The 18553-nt window shown below is 50.0% G+C and overlaps 1 protein-coding gene across 3 annotated transcripts in view; it reads right to left on the bottom strand.

Moving 5' to 3' along the window:
* Positions 1 to 307: 307 nt before the first annotated feature.
* ralgps1 (Ral GEF with PH domain and SH3 binding motif 1) overlaps positions 308 to 18553 on the bottom strand; it is a 150379-nt gene continuing 132133 nt past the window's right edge. For 2 of the 3 annotated variants that reach the window (XM_031570904.1, XM_031570905.1), the window contains 9 exons: positions 14136 to 14262; positions 13534 to 13682; positions 12992 to 13040; positions 12523 to 12603; positions 10138 to 10246; positions 4252 to 4344; positions 3695 to 3800; positions 2736 to 2827; positions 308 to 1260 (listed from right to left, as the gene is read on the bottom strand). In XM_031570904.1, coding sequence (XP_031426764.1) covers positions 1231 to 1260; positions 2736 to 2827; positions 3695 to 3800; positions 4252 to 4344; positions 10138 to 10246; positions 12523 to 12603; positions 12992 to 13040; positions 13534 to 13682; positions 14136 to 14262 — 836 coding nt within the window. In that variant the 3' untranslated portion in view covers positions 308 to 1230. The remainder of the gene's footprint in view (positions 1261 to 2735; positions 2828 to 3694; positions 3801 to 4251; positions 4345 to 10137; positions 10247 to 12522; positions 12604 to 12991; positions 13041 to 13533; positions 13683 to 14135; positions 14263 to 18553) is intronic. The other variant, XM_031570906.1, reaches the window with a different exon arrangement.

Below are 18553 nucleotides of genomic sequence, written 5' to 3'. Positions count from 1 at the left end.
CGACGGTTGTGGGTGTCGTAAAGCATTGATACCGATGTATTGACGGATTGACGGAGTCGGAGGTGCACGTCAGGCCACGGAGAGGTGCTTGGAGAGGGCTCTCCGTGTCTCTGTGTGTCCGTAAACGGACGACCATAAATTGCGCTTTAGACAGAAGTAATGAAGACCACGTCAGTTAACAAACAGAACAAATGTGTGTGTCATGTACAGAGGGGGGTGGGGTGGGGGTAGGGTGGTGTAGGGGTGGAGGGGAAGGCACAGGAGGAAACGTGTGTAAATACTTGGTCACGGTTGACTGCAGGTCCACTGAGGTGAAGTCAAAGATTTATTTACAAATACAAAACTCAGTCCTTCACATCTGTATGATTCAATCACCTTCACACAATCACATTGTTACAGTGTGTGTCTGTGTGTGTGTGTGTGTGCGCGCGTGCGTGCGTGCGTGCGTGCTTGTGTATATGTGTTATTTCACACTCTGAAGAAAGGATTGGACATGATAGAGACACTACACTACCACTTAGTCAACAGTTATACCACCACAAATACTAATCATTAGAATACAGACAATCACACATTTAATCCTCACTATGTTTCATTTACAGTCATTGGACTTGTTTCCTTGTCACATGAAGTGGCGTGTGTGTGATGAGGCCTGTGTGTCCATGGTGTGTGTGTGTGAGGCAGCTCTGTCTGTAAGTGTGTGTGTGTGTGTGTGCGCGCACAGTCACCACCATCCAATATTTAAGATGAATATCTGATTAACATGAACGTGGAACACATCATCAGTTGGCACTTGTTTTACAAGAGATATTAAATTAGACAACATTTGGAATGATATGTACAGTTTATTTACAACCAGGCTCGGCGCTGGCCCAGCAAGAGAGTGTGTGTGTGTGTGTGCGTGTGTGTGTGTGTGTGTGTGTGTGTGTGTGGAGAGTACACAGACGTCCTAGGTGCTGTATACCAGTGTGCAGGGCTACTGTGACACTTGGCAGTGGTCCATGTCCTGGAGCTGTGAAAGGCCTGCTGGGATACCATATCACAGTAGCGGGTGCGGAGTCTTAATCTCCTCTCCGCTTCTTTGAACAAAGGGAAGAGGACCTTGAACCAGATCCCATGGGTGGCGGAGCACAGAGGGGTGGAACAATCCCACGGGTCTCTGGAACACTGGGTGCTCCAGCCCAAGAAGAAGACTGGTACTTCATACTCAACAGCGCCCTCTCCTGGCAGCTACTCAAATGACATGAGGTTGGCTGGGGCCTGAGAAGATCAAGCACATCAGGACAGGCAGTAGTGAGTGCAATGCAGCGTCTGTTAGGCTATGCAGATATGCGTCTGTAAGGCTATGCAGACATGCGTCTGTAAGGCTATGCAGACATGCGTCTGTAAGGCTATGCAGCGTCTGTAAGGCTATGCAGGACATGCGTCTGTAAGGCTATGCAGCGTCTGTAAGGCTATGCAGCGTCTGTAAGGCTATGCAGACATGCGTCTGTAAGGCTATGCAGGACATGCGTCTGTAAGGCTAGGAACATGTTTCTGGATAAAGGTGTTTAGTGACATGTAATGGTGGTTGGGCAGCAGTGCATATGAAATAACGTGTGTGTGTGTGTGTGTAATAAAATAACTTGTGTGTGTGTGTGATCATGTCAAATAACGTACGTGTGTGTGTGTGTAATAAAATAACTTGTGTATGTGTGTGATAATGTGTGTGACAAAGGACAGGTCCGTGACAAGTGCAGTGGAGCCGATTAACACAAGAGAGTCAAAGCAGTGGCCATGAGGACGGGGGGGAGGAGGGTGAGATAAAGTATGTGAGTGAGGAGAGGTTTGTGTGTGTGTGTGTGGTGTGTATGTGTGTGTGTGTGTGTGTGTGTGTGTGTGTGTGTGTGTGGAGCTGTGCAGCTTTGTGTGTGAGGATGTGTTTGTGTGAGGATATGTGTGTGTGTGTGGAGAGTGTGTTTGTGTATGGAGCAATGCAGCTGAAGTGTATGAGGATGTGTGTGTGATAATGTTTGTGACAGAGAACAGCTAAGTGACGAGTGGAGTGGAGCAGATGAAATGTCAGAAATTCAAAAGACCCGTCATGACGAGGGAGGAGAGGTGGGTGAGTATGTGAGAGGGGTGTGTGTGTGTGTGTGTATGTGTGTAGCAGCGCAGATGTGTGTGTGTGCATGTGTGTGTTTGTATGTGTATGTGCGCGTGTGAAGCAGTGCAGATGTGTGTGTGTGTGTGTGTGCGTGTGTGTGTGTGTGTGTGTGTGGAGAGTATGTAGCAGTGCAGGTGTGTGTGTGTGTGGAGAGTGTGTAGCAGTGCAGGTGTGTGTGTGTGTGTGTGTGTGTGTGTGTGTGTGTGTGTGTGTGTGTGTGTGGAGAATGTGTAGCAGTGCAGGTGTGTGTGTGTGTGTGTGTGTGAGTGTGTGTGTAGAGTATGTAGCAGTGCAGGTGTGTGTGTGTGTGTGTGTGTGTGTGTGTGTGTGTGGAGAGTGTGTAGCAGTGCAGGTGTGTGTGTGTGTGTGTGTGTGTGTGTGTGTGTGTGTGGAGAGTGTGTAGCAGTGCAGGTGTGTGTGTGTGTGTGTGTGTGTGTGTGTGTGTGTGTGTGTGTGGAGAGTGTGTAGCAGTGCAGGTGTGTGTGTGTGTGTGTGTGTGTGTGGAGAGTATGTAGCAGTGCAGGTGTGTGTTTGTGTGTGTGTGTGCGTGTGTGTGTGTAGAGTGTGTAGCAGGGCAGATGTGTCTTACCTGAGGACGGCTGCTACGACACGCCTCCTCCAGGTGCTTGTGCCAGACGATGGCTGAAAACCTCGACCCCGTCTGGAACTTGTAAACATTTCCTGTGGAGCACAAACCCCAGCAGCGGTGAGAGCAGCAGTGCATGCTGGTACTGCTCTCTGCTCCAGCCTCTCCAACCTGACTGAAGATTACCGTTCTGACTGCCTTTGACTGCTTTGCCAGAGCCGTTCCTTTGCTCATTGGCTGGTTTTTGACTGACTCTGCCGGAGCTGTTCCTTTGCTCATTGGCTGGTTTTTGACTGACTCTGCCGGAGCTGTTCCTTTGCTCATTGGCTGGTTTTTGACTGACTCTGCCGGAGCTGTTCCTTTGCTCATTGGCTGGTTTTGACTGACTCTGCCGGAGCTGTTCCTTTGCTCATTGGCTGGTTTTGACTGACTCTGCCGGAGCTGTTCCTTTGCTCATTGGCTGTTAATCAAATTTGGGCCCTGGTGCATCTGGTCTGTTTACATTTAGCAGGTCTGTATGAAGCTATAGAGCTCTTCTATTGGGCGGTTTACCACTTACTTTGCGTTAACTTACTCAGGTTTGTCACTTAACCACGTACTTGGAATATCCCCTGGTGTGTACCTTTAGCAGATCAGGTTTATTTAGCTTTATTAGCTCTGTTTACCTTTAGCAGATCAGGGCCTCGTTCGTCGCACCTCGTTTAGCGAGTTACCGAGATCATTTTCAGGATGAGATAATATAAGTCCCTCTTTTCGGTTCGTCGAAGCAACTTTGGCTAAATCACCATAGCAACACATCGAGGGGCGGGCTCAGGAGAAAGCGCAGACGAATCGCGGCCTTTCAAGCGCGAATGGATAAATGCTTCGATTTGGCCAAAGTTTCAGGTCTGTTTACCTTTAGCAGATCAGGTGTGTTTACCTTTAGCAGGTCTGTTTACCTTTAGCAGATCAGGTGTGTTTACCTTTATCAGGGTCATTCAGCTGGAAAATGTTGGGATGGTCAGGATCGTCCGGCAGTACTGCGATCCACCCAGTCAGAGTGATCTTTTTACAGGGTGTCGATTTATACTGCATATAAAACAGGAGGAAGACACAGTGTGAAATTATGCTGTTATGTAATCTGGGCAGACCGCTAGTTTTCATTGGTAGTGGTAATGCAGTGACTGATGGATGGTCAGTCGTCACCTGAAGTATAACGTGTAGGGGCATGCTATAGCCACCTATAGGTCAGTTATTGTAGCATAAAGATTGACTATACAGTATATGATTGGTATATATGAGTGCTGATTCTGGCAGCAAACACAGTTATTGATTAGGGTAGCAGCCTAATCAATAACTGGGAAGTATTGGCCATCTAGGAATCAGAAGGCTTGTAGTGTGAGTCTGGCTCCGAGTGGCTGTGTCCTGAAGAGTCCTTGAGGCAGACCCTGAAACCCATACTGCATATGGCCCTCTGACCCTGCCAGTGACTAGCTTACTGTGTGTGTGTTAACTCTCATGACCTCCCATCAACACTCACATGTCTCCTCTCACTGGCTCGAAGAGCTTTCGCTCCGAAGTACACAAGCGTGGGACCCGCCAGGGCGACCCAGTAACGAGTCCAGGAGGACAGCTGGGAACAGACATAGAATACAGTTCAGTACTATTCAACTATGTCGCTCGCATCCTCTAAAGTTGGCATACGTCCAGTGGGTTTGCGTCCTCTACGGTTGGCATACGTACTGTGGGTTTGTGTCCTCTGAGGTTGGAATATGTACAGTGGGTTTAACGCAAGCATCTGTAAGGTGCGTTTGCAGTTGGCATATACATATAGTGGGTTTCTGTCTCCTAAGGTTGACATACAGACAGTGGCCACTTTGAGGTCGACATTCATATGGTAAGTTTGTCCATTTTAAGGTTGACATAGGTGCGGTGGGTTTGTGGTTGCCATACGTACAGTGGGTTTGCATCCTCTAAGGTTGGCATACGTACAGTGGGTTTGCGTCCTCTAAGGTTGGCATACGTACAGTGGGTTTTGCACCCTCTAAGGTTGGCATACGTACTGTGGGTTTGCGTCCTCTAAGATTGGCATACGTACAGTGGGTTTGCGTCCTCTAAGGTTGGCATACGTACAGTGGGTTTGCGTCCTTTAAGGTTGGCATACGTACAGTGGGTTTGCGTCCTCTAAGGTTGGCATACGTACTGTGGGTTTGCGCCCTCTAAGGTTGGCATACGTACTGTGGGTTTTGCGTCCTCTAAGGTTGGCATACGTACTGTGGGTTTGCGTCCTCTAAGATTGGCATACGTACAGTGGTTTGCGTCCTCTAAGGGCATGCAGTGGGTTTGCGTCCTCTAAGGTTGGCATACGTACAGTGGGTTTGGCGTCCTCTAAGGTTGGCATACGTACAGTGGGTTTTGCGTCCTCTAAGTTGGCATACGTACTGTGGGTTTGCGTCTTTAAGGTTGGCATACGTACAGTGGATTTGCGTTCCTCTAAGGTTGGCATACGTACAGTGGGTTTGCGTCCTCTAAGGTTGGCATACGTACAGTGGGTTTGCGTCCTCTAAGGTTGGCATACGTACAGTGGGTTTGCGTCCTCTAAGGTGGCATACGTACAGTGGGTTTGCGTCCCACTAAAGTTGGCATACGTACAGTGCGGTTTGCGTCCTCTAAGGTTGGGCATACGTACTGTGGGTTTGCGTCCTCTAAGGTGGCATACGTAACTGTGGGTTTGCTTCCTCTAAGGTTGCATACGTACAGTGGGTTTGCGTCCTCTAAGGTTGGCATACGTACGTGGGTTTGGCGTCCTCTAAGGTTGGCATACGTACAGTGGGTTTGCGTCCTCTAAGGTTGGCATACGTACAGTGGGTTTGCGTCCTCTAAGGTTGGCATACGTACAGTGGGTTTTGCGTCCTCTAAGGTTGGCATACGTACAGTGGGTTTGCGTCCTCTAAGGTTGGCATACGTACAGTGGGTTTGCGTCCTCTAAGGTTGGCATACGTACAGTGGGTTTGCGTCCTCTAAGGTTGGCATACGTACAGTGGGTTTGCGTCCTCTAAGGTTGGCATACGTACAGTGGGTTTGCGTCCTCTAAGGTTGGCATACGTACAGTGGGTTTGCGTCCTCTAAGGTTGGCATACGTACAGTGGGTTTGCGTCCTCTAAGGTTGGCATACGTACAGTGGGTTTGCGTCCTCTAAGGTTGGCATACGTACAGTGGGTTTGCGTCCTCTAAGGTTGGCATACGTACAGTGGGTTTGCGTCCTCTAAGGTTGGCATACGTACAGTGGGTTTGCGTCCTCTAAGGTTGGCATACGTACAGTGGGTTTGCGTCCTCTAAGGTTGGCATACGTACAGTGGGTTTGCGTCCTCTAAGGTTGGCATACGTACAGTGGGTTTGCGTCCTCTAAGGTTGGCATACGTACAGTGGGTTTGCGTCCCTAAGGTTGGCATACGTTACAGTGGGTTTGCGTCCTCTAAGGTTGGCATACGTACAGTGGGTTTGCGTCCTCTAAGGTTGGCATACGTACAGTGGGTTTTGCGTCCTCTAAGGTTGGCATACGTACAGTGGGTTTTGCGTCCTCTAAGGTTGGCATACGTACAGTGGGTTTTGCGGTCCCCTAAGTTGGCATTACGTACAGTGGGTTTGCGTCCTCCTAAGGTTGGCATACGTACAGTGGGTTTGCTGTCCTCTAAGGTTGGCATACGTACAGTGGGTTGGCGTCCTCTAAGGTTGGCATACGTACAGTGGGTTTGCGTCCCTCTAAGGTTGGCATACGTACAGTGGAGTTGCGTCCTCTAAGGTTGGCATACGTACAGTGGGTTTGCGTCCTCTAAGGTTGGCATACGTACAGTGGGTTTGCGTCCTCTAAGGTTGGGCATACGTACAGTGGGTTTGCGTCCTCTAAGGTTGGCATACTCGTACAGTGGGTTTGCGTCCTCTAAGGTTGGCATACGTACAGTGGGTTTGCGTCCTCTAAGGTTGGCATACGTACAGTGGGTTTGCGTCCTCTAAGGTTGGCATACGTACAGTGGGTTTGCGTCCTCTAAGGTTGGCATACGTACAGTGGGTTTGCGTCCTCTAAGGTTGGCATACGTACAGTGGGTTTGCGTTCCTCTAAGGTTGGCATACGTACAGTGGGTTTGCGTCCTCTAAGGTTGGCATACGTACAGTGGGTTTTGCGTCCTCTAAGGTTGGCATACGTACAGTGGTTTGCGTCCTCTAAGGTTGCATACGTACAGTGGGTTTGCGTCCTCTAAGGTTGGCATACGTACAGTGGGTTTGCGTCCTCTAAGGTTGGCATACGTACAGTGGGTTTGCGTCCTCTAAGGTTGGCATACGTACAGTGGGTTTGCGTCCTTTAAGGTTGGCATACGTACAGTGGGTTTTGCGTCCTCTAAGGTTGGCATACGTACAGTGGGTTTGCGTCCTCTAAGGTTGGCATACGTACAGTGGGTTTGCGTCCTCTAAGGTTGGCATACGTACAGTGGGTTTGCGTCCCCTAAGGTTGGCATACGTACAGTGGGTTTGCGTCCTCTAAGGTTGGCATACGTACAGTGGGTTTGCGTCCTTTAAGGTTGGCATACGTACAGTGGGTTTGCGTCCTCTAAGGTTGGCATACGTACAGTGGGTTTGCGTCCTTTAAGGTTGCCATACGTACAGTGGGTTTGCGTCCTCTAAGGTTGCCATACGTACAGTGGGTTTGCGTCCTCTAAGGTTGGCATACGTACTGTGGGTTTGCGTCCTCTAAGGTTGGCATACGTACAGTGGGTTTGCGTCCTCTAAGGTTGGCATACGTACAGTGGGTTTGCGTCCTCTAAGGTTGGCATACGTACAGTGGGTTTGCGTCCTCTAAGGTTGCCATACGTACAGTGGGTTTGCGTCCTCTAAGGTTTGGCCATACGTACAGTGGGTTTGGCGTCCTCTAAGGTTGGCATACGTACAGTGGGTTTGCGTCCTCTAAGGTTGGCATACGTACAGTGGGTTTGCGTCCTAAGGTTGGCATACGTACAGTGGGTTTGCGTCCTCTAAGGTTGGCATACGTACAGTGGGTTTGCGTCCTCTAAGGTTGGCATACGTACAGTGGGTTTGCGTCCTCTAAGGTTGGCATACGTACAGTGGGTTTGCGTCCTCTAAGGTTGGCATACGTACAGTGGGTTTGCGTCCTCTAGGTTGGCATACGTACAGTGGTTTGCGTCTCTAAGTTGGCATACGTACAGTGGGTTTGCGTCCTCTAGGGGCATACGTACAGTGGGTTTGCGTCCTCTAAGGTTGCATACGTACAGTGGGTTTGCGTCCTCTAAGGTTGGCAACGTACAGTGGTTTGCGTCCTCTAAGGTTGGCATACGTACAGTGGGTTTGCGTCTCTAAGGTTGGCATCGTACAGTGGGTTTGCGTCCTCTAAGGTTGGCATACGTACTGTGGGTTGCTTCCTCTAAGGTTGCGGTTCCCTCTAAGGTTGGCATACGTACAGTGGGTTTGCGTCCTCTAAGGGTTGGCATACGTACAGTGGGTTTGCGTCCTCTAAGGTTGGCATACGTACAGTGGGTTTGCGTCCTCTAAGGTTGGCATACGTACAGTGGGTTTGCGTCCTTTAAGGTTGGCATACGTACAGTGGGTTTGCGTCCTCTAAGGTTGGCATACGTACAGTGGGTTTGCGTCCTCTAAGGTTGGCATACGTACAGTGGGTTTGCGTCCTCTAAGGTTGGCATACGTACAGTGGGTTTGCGTCCTCTAAGGTTGGCATACGTACAGTGGGTTTGCGTCCTCTAAGGTTGGCATACGTACAGTGGGTTTGCGTCCTCTAAGGTTGGCATACGTACAGTGGGTTTGCGTCCTCTAAGGTTGGCATACGTACAGTGGGTTTGCGTCCTCTAAGGTTGGCATACGTACAGTGGGTTTGCGTCCTCTAAGGTTGGCATACGTACAGTGGGTTTGCGTCCTCTAAGGTTGGCATACGTACAGTGGGTTTGCGTCCTCTAAGGTTGGCATACGTACAGTGGGTTTGCGTCCTCTAAGGTTGGCATACGTACAGTGGGTTTGCGTCCTCTAAGGTTGGCATACGTACAGTGGGTTTGCGTCCTCTAAGGTTGGCATACGTACAGTGGGTTTGCGTCCTCTAAGGTTGGCATACGTACAGTGGGTTTGCGTCCTCTAAGGTTGGCATACGTACAGTGGGTTTTGCGTCCTCTAAGGTTGGCAATACGTACAGTGGTTTCGTCCTCTAAGGTTGGCATACGTACAGTGGTTTGCGTCCTCTAAGGTTGGCATACGTACAGTGGGTTGCGTCCTCTAAGGTTGGCATACGTACAGTGGGTTTGCGTCCTCTAAGGTTGGCATACGTACAGTGGGTTTGCGTCCTCTAAGGTTTGGCATACGTACAGTGGGTTTGCGTCCTCTAAGGTTGGCATACGTACAGTGGGTTTGCGTCCTCTAAGGTTGGCATACGTACAGTGGGTTTGCGCCTCTAAGGTTGGCATACGTACAGTGGGTTTGCGTCCTCTAAGGTTGGCATACGTACAGTGGGTTTGCGTCCTCTAAGGTTGGCATACGTACAGTGGGTTTGCGTCCTCTAAGGTTGCATACGTACAGTGGTTTCGCGTCCTCTAAGGTTGCATACGTACAGTGGGTTTGCGTCCTCTAAGGTTGGCATACGTACAGTGGGTTTGCGTCCTCTAAGGTTGGCATACGTACAGTGGGTTTGCGTCCTCTAAGGTTGGCATACGTACAGTGGGTTGCGTCCTCTAAGTTGCATACGTACAGTGGGTTTGCGTCCTCTTAAGGTTGGCATACGTACAGTGGGTTTGCGTCCTCTAAGGTTGGCATACGTACTGTGGGTTTGCGTCCTCTAAGGTTGCCATACGTACAGTGGGTTTGCGTCCCCTAAGGTTGCCATACGTACAGTGGGTTTGCGTCCTCTAAGGTTGGCATACGTACAGTGGGTTTGCGTCCTCTAAGGTTGGCATACGTACAGTGGGTTTGCGTCCTCTAAGGTTGGCATACGTACAGTGGGTTTGCGTCCTCTAAGGTTGGCATACGTACAGTGGGTTTGCTTCCTCTAAGGTTGGCATACGTACAGTGGGTTTGCGTCCTCTAAGGTTGGCATACGTACAGTGGGTTTGCGTCCTCTAAGGTTGGCATACGTACAGTGGGTTTGCGTCCTCTAAGGTTGGCATACGTACAGTGGGTTTGCGTCCCCTAAGGTTGGCATACGTACTGTGGGTTTGCGTCCTCTAAGGTTGGCATACGTACAGTGGGTTTGCGTCCTCTAAGGTTGGCATACGTACAGTGGGTTTGCGTCCTCTAAGGTTGGCATACGTACAGTGGGTTTGCGTCCTCTAAGGTTGGCATACGTACAGTGGGTTTGCGTCCTCTAAGGTTGGCATACGTACAGTGGGTTTGCGTCCCCTAAGGTTGGCATACGTACAGTGGGTTTGCGTCCTCCCTTCAGCAGAGTCTTCCTGCGCAGCGGCCCCTCCATGGTGATGCTGCACAGGGCGCTGCATTCGTAACTGGACACGGCCCCCGACGGCCTGCTGAGAGACACAGACAGGCACAGCGTCACACAGACAGGCACAGCGTCACACAGACAGGCACAGCATCAGACAGCATCAGACAGACAGGCACAGCATCAGACAGACAGGCACAGCATCAGACAGACAAGCACAGTGTCACACAGACAGGCACAGCATCACACAGACAGGCACAGCGTCACACAGACAGGCACAGCGTCACACAGACAGGCACAGCATCACACAGACAGGCACAGCATCACACATACAGGCACAGCGTTACACAGCATCACACAGACAGGGACAGCATCACACAGCATCAGACAGACAGGCACAGCATCACACAGACAGGCACAGCATCAGACAGCATCAGGCAGACAGGCACAGCATCAGACAGACAGGCACAGCATCAGACAGACAGGCACAGCATCAGACAGACAGGCACAGCATCAGACAGACAGGCACAGTGTCACAAAGCATCAGACAGACAGGCACAGCATCAGACAGACAAGCACAGTGTCACAAAGCATCAGACAGACAGGCACAGCATCAGACAGACAGGCACAGCATCAGACAGACAGGGACAGTGTCACACAGCATCAGACAGACAGGGACAGTGTCACACAGCGTCACACAGACAGGGACAGTGTCACACAGCATCAGACAGACATGGACAGTGTCACACAGCATCAGACAGACAGGGACAGTGTCGCACAGCGTCACACAGACAGGGACAGTGTCACACAGCATCAGACAGACAGGGACAGTGTCACACAGTCAGGCACAGTGTTGTAGTCTAACACAGACACTCGTGCACGGTAAACTAGATATTAGGTGGAGGGCAACTCTCACACCATCTCACTGCTGATGGGTCACCCCACTATCACTGTTACGGCTGTGTGTTCTTTTCAAGCTCAGTAAACACTGTGAACACTATTCTGGATGTAAATACTTCAGACATTTTTCATACTTCAGACACGACTTCAGACTTCATGACTTTGTTTACTGTGACATCATGAGGTCAAAGGTCAGAGGTCTTCAGCCTGTAGATGGTGTGGTTGAGTTACCCCTCCTGCCTGCCTGGCTTTGCAAGCGAGACTAAGAGATGCAATCCTACAATTAGCACTCTGTTGGAAGTCTGGATACTTGGGCTCCCTGCTTGACACCAGCACACAGAGGCCTTATGAAGACCAGCACACAGAGGCCTTATGTGGACCAGCACACAGAGGCCTTATGTGGACCAGCACACAGAGGCCTTATGAAGACCAGCACACAGAGGCCTTATGTGGACCAGCACACAGAGGCCTTATGAAGACCAGCACACACAGGCCTTATGAAGACCAGCACACAGAGGCCTTATGAAGACCAGCACACACAGGCCTTATGAAGACCAGCACACAGAGGCCTTATGTGGACCAGCACACAGAGGCCTTATGAAGACCAGCACACAGAGGCCTTATGAAGACCAGCACACAGAGGCCTTATGTGGACCAGCACACAGAGGCCTTATGAAGACCAGCACACAGAGGCCTTATGAAGACCAGCACACGTAAATTTAAACGTAAATTTCCCTCGGGATTAATAAAGTATCCATCTATCTATCTATCTATCTACACAGAGGCCTTATGAAGACCAGCACACAGAGGCCTTATGTGGACCAGCACACAGAGGCCTTATGTGGACCAGCACACAGAGGCCTTATGAGGACCAGCACACAGAGGCCTTATGAGGACCAGCACACAGAGGCCTTATGAAGACGGTACAGAAGTTAATAATAAAAATTGTTCAGATTTTAATCGCACAAGTGACACACTGCAGCACACACGTGAATACATGGAGGCGACACAGGACACACACACACACACACACACAGGCACCAGGTGAGGTGAACCGTCTGTCGTGGTCAAGGATGGACGAAGAGTGTTCTGTTCCTTTTGCATGTTTTTTCTGTTGGGGTTCTTGGTGGAGGAAACCCCTTGTGAACACGGGGAGAACATGCAAACTCCACACAGAAAGGCCCAGGAGATAGCCCACCTGAGCACTGAAGGTCTGGGGAGGACCTGCCCCCCAGAGCCAACAGCGCCCCCTGCAGGAATCGAACCCATGACCTTCTTGCTGTGAGGCGGCAGTGCAAGCACCTGAGCCACCGTGCCACTTTGAGAGCCACTGTGTTACTCTGTTAAGTTACTCTGGTACTTATGCCCTCTTTAAAGAGTGAGTGAGTGTGTTTTGACGCCCCATGAGACGTGCAGGGCTGAGAGTTCCTGAGTGTGTTTGACGCCCCGTGAGGCCGGTCTCACCTGTAAACATAACTGCGGCTCCGAGGAGACGTGCGGACCGGAACCCTCCAGTTGGGGCCCAGAGTGGCGTACATACGGCCCCTGATAGGGAGAGAGAGAGAGAGAGAGAACACACACACACACACACACACACACACACACACACACACAACACGCCTCAGTGTTACTACACACTACTCTGAGAGGGAACTCTGAGTTCACACTGACTAGTTCGTGAAGCAGAGGGCGACGTCACAGTAGTGAACTCTATACCGACAGAAGTAATCCCCATGACGATAATAGTTATTAAAAATAGCAATAAGAACGGTTTTTGTTTATTAAATAAAAGGTTCATCAGATGATAGATTAAGCACAAGGAAGTTGTTAGGCTTTCAAGACTTGAAAGAGGGAATCATTTAAGAGGTGATTCCATGCTACAGATGTACACAAGAGCATTATGGGTAAAATGGCGTAAGCCGTCAGGTCTTACCTCTCCATACCGGATGACGGTTCATCACTGAAGGAGCTGTCCCTGCTGCCTGTGGGGACACAGCACGCAACGCACAGAGTTCACAACGAGTTCACCGGCCGCGACCAACAGGCCTACAGCTCTCCATTACCCCTGGGGCCAAGGCCTCATGTGTTCCCTGGCCAGTGAGTGAGTGTGTGTATACTCTTGTGGTTTAGGTTTTGTCAGGCTACCAGTGTTGCGTTGCCTCTTGGTATGAAATGCGCTATATAGATAAAGTTTGATTTTATTTAATTTGATTTACCATTACTGTGATTCTTTTTGAAGCAAATAATGTGCATTTTTTCAGGCAGGGATATGCTGCCCTCTAGTGTCTGTTTGAGGGAACAACATCAGGCAACTAAAACGTGCCCTACAGTAAAGCCTTTTGGACATCAACCAGCTCCCGTAAAATATTTACAGTAACACCACTACACACACACCCATACAAGGGCACAGAACATGAACACGCTTCTGAGGTACCATCATGCCATACACCAGGATGTGTGATGAGTGCTGTGTACCTAGAGAGACTCCATTGGTGAAGACGGAGTCGTGAGTGTGGTTGCGCACAGGACTGTGGGACTCCAGGAAACTGTCATCCAGCAGGTGGCGTGGTTTCTCCGCTGGGAAGGTGTCGCTCTTACTCTCAGCCACTCCAAACTGGCTGATGCTGTGTGTGTGTGTGTGTGTGTGTGTGTGTGTGTGTGTGTGTGTGTGTGTGTGTGTGTGTGAGAGAGAGAAAGAAAGGGAGAACACACTGATGTTTGAATAAAGTGGTGTCAACACACAGAAAAAGCTAGGGGTGAAGTTGTACGGCTCAAATCGTGTGATTAACAATAAACTGATGTCGTAACATCTATGAATTAAGTTGTGTGAGTGTGTGAGGGAGAGGAAATTAGAGCTAAATGGTACACAGAGTTCAAAGGGAGATCTTATAGTCAGACGACCTGAGTTGCACATGTTGTGTGTCAGATTGATGTTACTCTTCTGTGTGTGTGTGTACATGAGTACGTGAGTGCGTGTGTGTGTGTGTGTGTTCGTGTACGTGTACGTGTACATGAGTGCGTGCGTGTGTGCGCATGAGTGCGTGTGTGTATGTGCGTGTGTTTTGAGGAGAACTGACTTGTTGCCCAGACTATGGCTCTTCCGATGGCGGGCAGGAGGGGGGGTGGGCATGCGTCCCCCCACTGACGTATCTGGACAGGTGGGCCGCCGGCTGTACCTCACAGAAGCAGACACCTCCGAGGGGCCTGAGAGGGAGGGACACATTCTCACCATCAGTCTTCATTGTATATGTGTGTGTATATATATATATATATATATATATATATATATATATATATATATTCTGTTTTATAATTTTGGCAGGACAGGAGGGAGGGGAAGGGGAGGGGAAACGTGGCAGATCAAAACCTAAATGAAATCATACACGTATCAGGATGAGCATGCTAGCATACATGTGGTCAATGTACACAACACATACAAACATGACATGACATTGGTATATATACATGATGCATGTCAAATTGACCCATCATACTGACTCGGGTAACATCAGTGTCCTCCCGTATCCCACAGTCCTCTGGGGGCGCTTATGAAGGACGATCACATGTTTATGGGTTCCTGCGCTGGCGCGCTGGCACGCTGGCACGCTGGCACACTGGCACCAGTCAACCGTTAACAGATTCCCCCGTCCAATTAGCCCGACCCACATGTGCCGCTGCTGCCTTCTCCTGAGCTGAACAAACAGCCGTAAAAGCCACCAGCTCCACACATGCTGATACTTCAGACCTGCATCTGTGCTAATGAGCTAGCCACGCCGCAAACCACCTACAGCACAACGGAACGCTCACACACACACACACACACACAGATTACCGGCTCAAACTCTCAGCTAGTTAATATTGAGAAAGCCTTACTGTTTAAGTTATAGTTGTGCAAAAACACACTGATAAAAACACACTGATATCAGTTAAAGGGAAACACACTGATATCAGTTAAAGGGAAACACACTGACTTGTAACTCTTCATTGGATGGGATTCGGGGTCCCATACAGAGAGCACTACCACAGCCAGGGGCGCTTTTTCCAGCGGCAGGCCATAAAAGCGTGAGGTATTTGTGAGAGTGGGGTGAATTAGTGCTTTCTTACTAATCAGGAGGAGCGCCCTAAGCACTGCGTCCCCCCCCACCATCTTTTAAAAGGCCCTCCGTCTGCAGACAGATGGGAATGCTATGTGTTCAGCGCTAGTGCCAACAGGCCTCTTCCTGCCAATTAGGGCAGGGAAGCCATGGTGTGCCGACCACAGTCTCCACTACCTCCGGCATTAAACCTCTTCAAAGAGCACTGGAGCGCATAAGGAGAGAGATGCTACCAGATCAGGATTAACATCAGACTGAGTATAGCAGGAGAGACTCTACCTGTGTGTGCGTGTGTGTGTGTGTGTGTGTGTGTGTGTGTGTGTGTGTGTGTGTGTGTGTGTGTGGAGTGTGTGTGTGTGTAGCAGTGCAGATGTGTGTGTGTGGTGTCACTTGTGTAGTGTAGTAGCCTGAACAGTCCTCAGGAAATCGAGACATGAGAGTAAAGTGAAAACTACAGTAAAAGATCACACAGCGATCACCCGAGCCAGACAGGACGATGGAGACTCTAAAGATCACACAGCGATCACCCGAGCCAGACAGGACGATGGAGACTCTAAGGACTCAACAGTCACAATACTGGAGATCAATGCGCAGTCAGAAGCAAAACCAACTCCCCCCTCGATTCCCTGGAAACATGAAACTGATGGGAGGAGAGAGCGACATCCTCGAACACCTCTCCTCAACGACACTTTAACACGTGCTCTTCTAAACACGATTTGAGATCGAATCCCCCCCCCCCCTTTCTGTGCTCCTGAAGCACAGTGTTGATTGGCTGGGATTGTATATGGCTCGGTCCGAGCTACTATGTCTCTCTGCCATTTACAGAGCCAGGGATGAGGTTTTTTCCAGCGCTGAACACTGAACGGATAGCGAGAGGACCAAGAGGAGCAATTAGTTCAATTTGACAAAAAGTGTCTGGGTACAGTGTGTTACGGGAGGAGTGTATCATGAGAATGTGTTATGGGAGGAGTGTATCATGAGAGTGTGTTACGGCAGGAGTGTATCATGAGAGTGTGTGATGGGAGGAGTGTATCATGAGAGTGTGTGATGGTGAATTCCCAGTAGTGTGTGAGTGATGAGAGAGTGCATGGAGTTGGTGCACAGTGAGCATGCCCAGTAGGAGTGCGGTGATGGACAGTCCGGTGTCCACTCAGTGTGAGAGCATCCTAGATGAGATTCCCCCACTACAGAGACGGCTTAAAGGGCGCATCCTAAAACCCTAAAGATTCCTCCACTACGGAGACGGCTTAAAGGGCGCATCCTAAAACCCTAAAGATTCCTCCACTACGGAGACGGCTTAAAGGCAGCATCCTAAAACCCTAAAGATTCCTCCACTACGGAGACGGCTTTAAGGCAGCATCCTAAAACCCTAAAGATTCCTCCACTACAGAGATGGGTTAAAGGCCGCATCCTAAAACCCTAAAGATTCCTCTATTACAGAGACGGCTTAAAGAGTGCATCCTAAAACCCCAAAAGGCATTAATGGACTGGGGCTGTACAGTGCACAATGTCATAAAACTGCTCTGAAATCTAGTTATTTTTGTTAATACCACAGAACTATCTCTGTATAGTTGAAATATTAGTTAACAGAAACTATGATGAAGTATTCACCTAAACAGCACTGGAATGATTCAGAAATGGTGGAGTTGTATGGTTAGTTATTTGCTATAATGTTTATTTATGTTTGTCAGGTTCTGTGGAGTATTATAGAGTAAACCTTCTCCTCTGGGGAAATCCTCTCAGACTGAGCTGAAGTGTGTGGGGCTCTTAACTTCTGCCTTGTTGCACTCCACCTGACACGTGCCACGTGACCAGAGTGAACATTATGCAGAAGTTTCCAAACAGTAAAAGGCGCGTTCTGCCTGTCTGGAGGTCACCGTCTACTCCCATCGGGTATGACTGCATGTCTTAACCAGCAGACCAGCCAGCCCCGGCTCTGGGGACCATTCCAGCCTATTGCAACTCCTGCTGTTGCTAGGGGAAATGCTTTTGCGACTCCTGCTGTTGCTAGGGGACATGTATCGCCCTGTTACAAGCCAGTATGACCCGTGTCTGCCTCTCTCAACATAGCCAATCTATCAGTGGGCGCATTAATTAATAGACACGGGCAATTTCCTATTTCCAGCAATTAACTCCTTAGGCTTTGAAAGCAGAGTGGAAACATTTAGTTCAGCTTCCATAGCAACGTACATGCAAACATTATCTCATCTCAAGTCTCGAACGCTGAACTAAGAACTAATAATAATTCACCTTCACCCATCAGCTCCTCATGCAACCCAGAGCACGCACACACACACACACACACACACACACACACACACACACACACACAATTAGTTGAAATACTGAAGACACGTTTTGAATGAACATGCTGCCCGTTCTCCCCCTGCTTCTCACAAGGGCACACACACAGACACACGCACACGCACACGCGCACGCGCACGCGCACGCGCACGCGCACGCGCACGCGCACGCGCACGCACACGCACACGCACACGCACACGCACACGCACACGCACACGCACACGCACACGCACACGCACACGCACACACACACACACACACACACACACACACACACACACACACACACACACAGAGTGGACACAGCAGAGCATTCACATCCACAAGCATCACAGTACAGTACGCCTGCACATATATCCACATCTACGTGACACCTGCACATATAACTACAGTACACACCTGCACATATACACATGTAAGTACAGTACACACCTGCACATATAAGTATGTTACACCTGCACATAGGCACATCTTGGTAGTGTGTGTCGGCACAACACTTCCCCTTCCAGTCCATCTGCACAGGAACATTTGAAAGTCTGTCTGCACGGAAGCCCAAGCGCTCTGAGCATGTCTGCACAACACAGTGTAGGCAGCTAATTACCTCATTCTTCCACTGCAGGGAAACCACCTCAGGGCTGAGGAATGAGCCACGTTCCCCAACCACCACCCTCCACCCTCCACTCTACAGCCCCACCACCCTACAGCCCCTCCACCCTACAGCCCCTCCACCCTACAGCCCCTCCACCCTACAGCCCCTCCACCCTACAGCCCCTCCACCCTACAGCCCCTCCACCCTACAGCCCCTCCACTCTACAGCCCCACCACCCTCCAGCCTCCACCCTACAGCCCCACCACCCTCCACCCTCCACCCACCATCCTCCAACCACCACCCTCCACCCTACAGCCCCTCCACCCTACAGCCCTACAGCCCCTCCACCCTCCACCCTACATCCTCTCCACCCTCCACCCTACAGCCCACCACCCTACAGCCTGACTGAGTGAGGGAGTGGATCACTGAATGAGTGAGTGAGTGAGTGAGTGAGTGAGTGAATGAGTGAGTGAGTGAATGACCGAATGAGGGAGTGGATCACTGAATG

The sequence above is a fragment of the Clupea harengus genome, chromosome 7 (genome assembly GCF_900700415.2).
Source record: "Clupea harengus chromosome 7, Ch_v2.0.2, whole genome shotgun sequence".
In the NCBI taxonomy this organism is placed as follows: Eukaryota; Metazoa; Chordata; class Actinopteri; order Clupeiformes; family Clupeidae; genus Clupea; species Clupea harengus.
Note: the sequence above shows the minus strand (reverse complement) of the source record. Positions and strands in the feature narration are given on the sequence as shown.